The 8,700-nt window shown below is 32.3% G+C and overlaps 1 protein-coding gene across 1 annotated transcript in view; it reads left to right on the plus strand.

Moving 5' to 3' along the window:
• The window catches only part of LOC106459041, a 54,850-nt gene extending 46,191 nt beyond the window's left edge, over nucleotides 1–8,659 (plus strand). The window contains exons 9-13 of the mRNA XM_022385685.1: nucleotides 729–866; nucleotides 4,327–4,437; nucleotides 4,651–6,408; nucleotides 7,069–7,177; nucleotides 7,899–8,659. Of these exons, the coding sequence (XP_022241393.1) occupies nucleotides 729–866; nucleotides 4,327–4,437; nucleotides 4,651–6,408; nucleotides 7,069–7,177; nucleotides 7,899–8,182 (2,400 nt within the window). The 3' untranslated portion in view covers nucleotides 8,183–8,659. The remainder of the gene's footprint in view (nucleotides 1–728; nucleotides 867–4,326; nucleotides 4,438–4,650; nucleotides 6,409–7,068; nucleotides 7,178–7,898) is intronic.
• Nucleotides 8,660–8,700: the final 41 nt, after the last annotated feature.

Here is an 8,700-nt window from a genome sequence, read left to right on the forward strand (position 1 = left end):
ATCACATACCATAACTTATAGTTTATAACAAAAACCCTTTCATATACCATAACTTATAGTTAATAACAAAAAACCTCCTATCACATACCATAACTTATAGTTTATAGCAAAAAACCTCCTATCACATACCATAACTTATAGTTTATAACAAAAACCCTTTCATATACCATAACTTATAGTTTATAATATCAATATGTTAAAATATGTGTTTCCTATAGCAACAAATTATAATGAATATATTAAAATACTTAAAATGTTCATATATACATAATATATTTTATCTGTATTCGATATAAAGGCGTTTAGTGGGATGCATTTCTTCAAGAGAGATATTCCAATTTACTATAACATTTTTAAAACTAAAACACTTTTCTTTAACATATTTAAAGATAATGCTAAATCTACTAAGTTGTACAGGAAAAAATATGCCTATTAAAAACAAAAATATTTTCAGAACGTTATTACAGTTTAGATTACCTTTTGTCTAAATTGAAAACCTTTTGAATTTTGATTAGTTTTGGTATAAATAATACATATGTGAACATAATTTATTTCAACGCTCCAAAACTAGAAATGAAAGAAATCATATACTTATTGAAATATCTTATAATGATAAGATCAATGATTTTTAATCTGTCAAAAACTCATGTTTTATAGAACATATCATAGCTTGAACCAGTAGATTATTGGCAGTGTTACTTATAAATATTACCTTCTTCTTAAAATAGAATGTTACACCCTGGAGAAAATTAGAAACCTCTCTTGTCTGTAGTGATTCCTTAAGTTCTGTACACTCTTCTGCTTCCGAAGTTACGAACAGCGAAGAATCAGAAGAGCTGAGTCCTACCAGTCTGAAATGTTCAAGGGTTAGCCAATTCTTCTTTAGTTATGAACGGCATTAAAGGGTTCTTATTCTTGTCTTTCTTCTACGCAAATTTTAGTTTATTGAAATATGTTTTGTTTTAGGAATCAAGAAGGTATTTTTTGTCATATATATATAAAGATGCCTCCCAGTGACACAGCGGTATGTCTGCGGACTTACAACGCTAGAAATCGGGTTTCGATACCCGTGGTGGGCAGAGCACGGATAGCCCATTGTGTAGCTTTGTTGCTTAACTTCAAACAAACACTAATGATAAATATAGGATGGTCCAAAATGTTTGAATGTTCAGTGACTGGAGTAGCTGTCAGCATCATACGTATAAACATTCGGCCACATATCGCAGCCTCAACGAGGATGGCCCTTGTGTAGCTTTGTGCATAATTAAAAACAAACAAACAAACAATAAAAAATATATTATTATGGAAATCACACGGAATTATGTAAGATTATAATTTGTAATTATTATGCCATAGAACCAAAATTGATGAATAACGGATTACAAACACGTTATAAAATTGTATAACTGAACGAGTATCCTGGTATTGATTCGTAGTAGAAATGAATATAAAAAAATTAGTAATCACATATTTGATGGATCTTTAGAGCCTGAAGGCGGGATTACCCAACTTCTGGAACTTCCAGAAGCATAGATGATGTGTTTGGGAGCTTATTAGGATGAAATAAAAAAGACAAATTCAGTATTGAATTTCGAATATCACATTTTGTTTAGATTTTTCATTGACAGTGATGCACAAATGATGTTTCCGGCATGATTTAATGAAGTAGACGTTTATAATGGTTCTAGAGAGAGCTAATAAAAACATGTGTCTGTCTCTTGAACTGGTGGAGTCTAATTACGAAGATTCCTTCTCGCTTTCTTTTATAAAACTATCAGATTATATGAAAGTTGTCCAACAGACTTTCTAATTAACATGAATGATTTTGGTTATGTCCAAGCCATAACTAAAAATTCATATTTAGATCTTAATAAGACATACCTTTACAACGTATGCTTCATATTCAGATCTCACCCAGAAATACCTTTACAAAGTATGCTTCATATTCAGATCTCATCAAGACATGCCTTTACAAAGTATGCTTCATATTCAGATCTCACCAAAACATGCCTTTACAAAGTATGCTTCATATTCAGATCTCATCAAGACATGCCTTTACAAAGTATGCTTCATATTCAGATCTCACCAAAACATGCCTTTACAAAGTATGCTTCATATTCAGATCCTCACCAACGCATGATTTTAAAATGGTAAAGGTGGATGCCAGTTGCTAATTGTGGCCTAGAGAACATTTAATTTATTTGTTGTGATTAGATAATTAAAATACACATAACGTGAAAGTTTTTCATGTTCGTACTTTTGGGTTACAGGCTGGGTTCTGTTCCGAGATCTGTAAATGTAAAATTATATGGAAATTACAAAGCCGGCGGAAGTGTTCAAGAGTAACATTTAAGTTCACGTTTTTCTGAAGTCTTATTCACTAAAATAACCAGAATCTTCTTGTTTTACAGATGGAGTTACATATGAAACAAGAGTATAGTCCATTCAACACGATTAATTTATAATTGCTGAACTAAGAGTGCTAAAATATGCAATCGCTATTTTATTCATTACCTGAATGGCGAACAGCCTAAAGAGACTCGTGTGATAACTGTAGTTCAGTCATGACTAAATTCCGATTTATTACCTTTAATATTCTATTTTGGGCAAATTTTTGTGTGTGTAGGCGTATACAAGCTAAGGAATGATAGCCACTTTTTATAGAAAATCAATAAAAACAGCACTATGTTCTTTACAAAATTTCCTGCACATGCTAATAATACACGTTACCTGTTTTGGCTTCAGTGCAGCAGAAGATCTTAAATCATTGATTCACAACCAGTAGTACTAGTGCTACAAGGATGCACAAAAGGTAGAGGGGTATTCCTTAAAATAATTAATAAAAAAAAATCCCATATTGGTAAAATAAGTAACTAACTTGGCAACACTTACAGTCTCCAGGTCACTCGTCAGCCGGGGTTTGGGATACTTGACTACGTTAAACATTTGGATTTTGAAATTAGATACTTTAATTATTTATTGCATGTAGCTATGGGTGCCATCACATTTGAGTTCATAACCAGTGTCTTTGTCAACGTAGAGGCGAAAAACTTAAATTACTTTTTGTCTGACAAACTGTTTTAAGAAACATTGCTGAAACGAGCAAATATATATTTTTATACTCACATGCATAAATCCTTATTACGTAAAACTTGTGCCAACAATTATGCTTGTTTGTTTGTAATTAAGTACAAATCTACACAATGGGCTATTTGTGCTCTGGCCACCACGGGTATCGAAACCCGGATTCAAGCGTTGTAAGTCCGCAGACATACCGCTGTGCCACTGGGGGGCCATAATTATGTGTTGAAAATATTTGTGTTCCCAGCAGTAATTTTAGTTTCAGGTTTATACAGCAATACCTATATTTGAGAACTACAAAATGGTTTTATACCCTAGTAAAGAAAGATGTATTTTAAATATTAGTTTTATTGGAACGTAATAACATACATATAATTAGTATTTAGAAAAGTTAAATGTGTAAGGAGTTGTTCCTTCACATCTAGTTATTACCGAAATATTCAAATTTCAGTTAAATAGTAAGCATTTTAATTGATAGTTTATTTTGATATGGAAAAAAACAAGTGTTTTTTTATATTTTTCACTCAGATCTGTTTTACTTGAAAGTTGCAACGCATTTCACCCTTTCCTGCACCACAGTACCAAAAGCAAGGTATAATGTAGAAAAACAACAACACTACAATTCACATACAGACGAAGTCTGAATCTTAAAGTTTATTTACGAAATACTGATCTAATCATACTAGTGTTAGGTTGATATTCTAGCTAGATAACAATCAAAAAAAATTAGACTGTTTCCTGATTGTTATTATTTCTTTAATAAAAGTCATACATTGCTGAGTTGTTAATAATTATGAATGCTATTAATGTTGAACGGCCCGGCATGGCCAGGTGGATAAGGCCCTCGACTCGCAATCTGAGGGTCACGGGTTCGAATCCCCGTCCCACCAAACATGTTCACCCATTCAGCCGTGGGGGCGTTATAATGTGACGGTCAATCCCACTATTCGTTGGTAAAAGAGTAGCCCAAGAGTTGGCGGTGGGTGGTGATGACTAGCTGCCTTCCCTCTAGTCTTACACTGCTAAATTAGGGACGAATAGCGCAGATAGCCCTCGTGTAGCTTTGCGCGAAATTCAAAAACAAACAAACATTAATGTTGAATAAAACAAAAGCTCAAAATTTACGCTAGTAAATAGAATAAAGTTAAGTTTAAAGCACATATCACTAACAATAAATATTGAGTATTATTTTAACGTAACAAATATGGCATTATAACGTATTTTCTTTGTACGCTGTGATTTCAGGACACTGATATATGGAGTCCTAGTGGAGATGAATGCGACTTTCCAGAACATTACAACTTTGTTCAACAATGGTTACAACAGGAAGGTGATCAATTATTGAAAGACTGCTCTGTAAGTGCACTACAGAAAATTTAGAATCATTAGTGGATTTTTCTTTAGTTTAATTTGCCTTTTGATTGAATTATTGAGTAAAGAAAGATTCTGACGTTTCAAAATTAACCACGCGCGAAAAGAGGAACAATGAAATTGTTCATTTATATGTCTATATAGCTGTTATACATTAATGTATCTTACTAAATGATATTGGTATTCACTGTGTTACAGAAAGATGAAAAGGAAGACACAGCAGGATGGACATTCCAGCTTTGTTTAGAAGACAAAAAACAGAATGTTACTGATAATGATAAAACCACCGAGTTTAAAACAATTTCTTTCAAAAATATACCTGATAACGTTCGTGAAAGTAAAGAAAAAAAGAAAAATATAGAAGGCAATCTCAAGAATTCTTTATCCAGTCCGGTCGTTAGAAAGACGCCTTCTCTACAACACTACACTTCTTATGTCTTTACGGTTCCACCTAACAAACCTAATAAGTTCAAGGATCTTGTCGAAAGTAGTTGTAAAAATAGCCACTACCAAGAAGATTTCACAGAAAGTTATTGTGTAAACTCGAACTCACTACAAAACACCAAAAATGATGAAGCTACATATAGATCCTACTGGTCTAACGAAATAGATTGGAAACGAAATGATGATGCTACACAAGCGTGTAGAACAGTAGAAAGCTGTGGCGGATATTACGGAAGTTCTCACGAAGCACCGGTGCTTGATTCAGAACAGTTTATTGATCTTCCACGTGAAGATTTTCCCTTGGAGAAAAATACACCGAAAAGCTTTCAAACAAAAGACATTTCTGCAGAAACTAAAACGGTTCAGAATAAGCCAAAAAACAATCAGAAACCTCTTCAGGTGTGTTCGCAAATATCGAAAAAAATAGTAGAGAATGTTTCACAATCATATTCGATGGTTGATATAGAATGTGAAGAAAAATTACAACAAAATCATTTCAGTACCATGTTTAAGCAAGGGAAGTTCAATAAAAAGAAACGCAAGGTATATCCTAATATAAACAGCATTATTCATAATGGCTTCCTTAAACCTTCTTCGAATAAGAGAAATTCTAATGAATCTCTCAATAACTCAATGCATCGAACACTACCGATCACAACACAATTATTCTACAAACCCTCAAAACACCAAACCGAAATATTCCAGTTTTCACCCAACAAAAAGCAATCAACACTGCCGAGGTTTGAGAGAGCATTACTTAAGACTTTAGATCCTGTTGATCAAAATATCAGGAAACAATCACAAAGTAAACCCACAATTCCTCCAAAACCTATCTCACTGATATCTCGTAGTTCAAGAATTCCTGTTTTAGGAATTCATAAAAGCAATGAAACTAATCATAAAAAATCAGGCAGAATTAAAGTACCTATTCCTGCATTATCTTCTAGTGTTGTTTTAAAAGAAGAGAAACAGGAGGACCTAGGTTGGAATAAATCAAACAAAATGCCAAATAAATATATTTCGTCTGCTAAGAGAAAGTTAAAAAATCCTGAAAGTTACAAAATAACTTCAAATTGTTCAGAAAAGATTATTCTAGAACAAGTAGATAGAAAGAAAAGCGTAATTAATCAAAGACCTTCACCATTAAAGAACAAATGGGTAAAACCTGTAGAAAAGAAATTGAAACGTCAAACTACCGAGAAACTTTCAACGAGGTCTGTATTAAAATCATCTCAGATAAAGGAAAAATTTCCTTTTGATCAGCAAAATGCTAGTGTTGAATTAGATCCATTGGCATTTGAAAGCAGTGACTTGTCTGTAGCACAGAAAATCCAAATTCTGAACACTTTAATGGATCAGACAGAGAAGACTTCTTTCCTCAACAATTCAGCTTCTTCTGGTTTCAGAGATAACTCCCTGGTGTTTGTTCCAATGGTTAAAGAGGGAGCTAAGGAAGGCTACAGAAGTTCCTGGATTCATGTATCTACAGAAGTGGACTTAAATATCCCAAAGGTATAAAATTAGTGTTTTCCAACAACAGACAAGACTTGTTAAGGTTACTTCTTAGCAACATATTTTTAATTTGTCGTTATATCAACTAATTATGAATTATTTTCATTCCATGCAATATAACCACATGTTTCTTCACAGAGAAGAATGAACTTATGTATAAATAATCATTCAACATCTTATGTGTTTTAATTCATTCATGAACATGGATATACATATATTATCTATGGGCGTGTTTACTTCGATCTAACACTGGGCAAATTAAAAGTAATTACAAAGGTAAAATGTAATAATAACCTTGATAAAATTATTATAGTAAATGCATGTTTGTCGTTCAGTACTGCATCATCTATGTCAGGCACACTTACACAACAATAAGTTATATTTATTGTCGATTTGGATCACTAAATAATTTTAGTGTTTTTTTTAAATTTAACATGAACAAACTTTGTTGAATAAAGCCAAGATTTATGTGTAAAATGTTTTATACTGCTTCGTATAAATTATCTACTGTTCTACTCCACTTACCCCTCCCCGATTTTTACTCCAGAAGTTTAAACTTTTGCCTTGTCCCAATTATTTCTTTTATCAAACGTTTCGAGTGATCAATAGATAGAAAAAGCATTAAGATAACTGCCACTCTTGTATGTCTTATATATGCAGACAATACCTCAAATTTCCACGACGGATGTTTGTAGCAGTATCAGCAGCGAAGAGAGTGAAGAACAAGAAGAAGACGACCACCAGGGGACGGTTGGATTACAGCATCGGGGTGAATCAGTTAGAACATCATATGAACTTTTAATCAAATATCAATACAGAAAAATAATAATTTAAAATTCAACTATCATTATTACAAGTGCCCTTCAAGTAACATATATATATATATATGTAAAATAAAATATTTGAAGTTTTATGAAAGAAAGTCGAAAATGTCTTTGATAAAACTATCTGTTATTTGTTCCTAAAACTTTAAACTACTATGTTCATTTTTGAATTTATGTGGTTAAAATAAGGGGTTAATACTTAGTTATTTTGTCTTTGATTTATTCATGGCATAACTCAAAATCCTTTCTTCTATTCTCAATATAATTAGGAACCGAATTTCAAATTATAATCCACTTCTCGTGTTTTAAGAAAGAAGGTTTTGGTAATAAAATATACATGTCGACATAGTTGATTTCAAAAGACCCAGAAACTCGAGCGCATTCGAGTAATTGACTGTGTATTTTCAGAGGACAAAGGGTATATATATAGGATAATGTGGGGTAAATCTGAAAGCTAAGTTATTACTGAACAATAATTTAAAAAAACGATGCAAGCTGTCTCATTTCGTAACTGGAACATGAATAAACATAAATTAATATGCACGTCTTAGTTATCCAATTGTTCATTTTCTATATTTATGAAATACATTTGTTTGTTTTTTACATTTTTGTTCAATAGCATACAGCGTTAAAAGAAGCAGTGACGTATAATACTTTGCTTTTCAGGTTCACTCGTGAAGGATGAATCGTTAATAGAGTGTCCAGCACACAGAACGAATGAAAGGTTTTCCAACAGAAAGAAAAAAGAAGATACTTTATTACAAAACTCCAATAATGAATCACGCACGTATTATAACATCGACCTCACTTCCCCTAGAATCAGGGACATGACAGACAGTTTCCTTTCATATTTGTCACATAACGAAGATTCTTCAAAGCGAATCTCTTTCAGCGACTCGTGTGCTGAAAGTTTTTCTTCATCTACTAGAAGCTTGAATCACAGTGATTAGCACAATGTGTGTGTGTATATACAGAACTTAGGACACTAAATATTTTGGATCAAGTATATATATTTTTTATGATTATCTATAAATCTTACGGCTTAGTAAAAATAATTTTTATTCCAAAATAATCGTATAAAATCAAACCATATTAGATAAACTGAAGTTCTTAAATTAATATGTTCAAGTGTATTCCTAATTCATTGACTCTTTTATTTTATTTCAATTTAACTTGCGATTTATTTTTATTAGAAAAACTTGTATTTAATAATAAAACAACACCAAGTTTTTAGTAAAGTTGTTTAGTTTGATATGTGTAAAATGTTTCCCGCCAATTTTATTAGAAGTATTCGCGTATTTTCTTTTTAATTTAACGTTTTTTTCTTTTGAAACTGATTACATTCTGAGGTTGAAATCATGATTTATTTATATGAAACAGAAGTTTAAAACAAACAATGGCCCGGCATGGCCAGGTGGATAAGGCGCTCGACTCACAATCTGAGGGTCACGGGTTCGAATCCGCATCC

Source organism: Limulus polyphemus, unplaced genomic scaffold, assembly GCF_000517525.1.
Source record: "Limulus polyphemus unplaced genomic scaffold, Limulus_polyphemus-2.1.2 Scaffold25, whole genome shotgun sequence".
Classification (NCBI taxonomy): domain Eukaryota; kingdom Metazoa; phylum Arthropoda; class Merostomata; order Xiphosura; family Limulidae; genus Limulus; species Limulus polyphemus.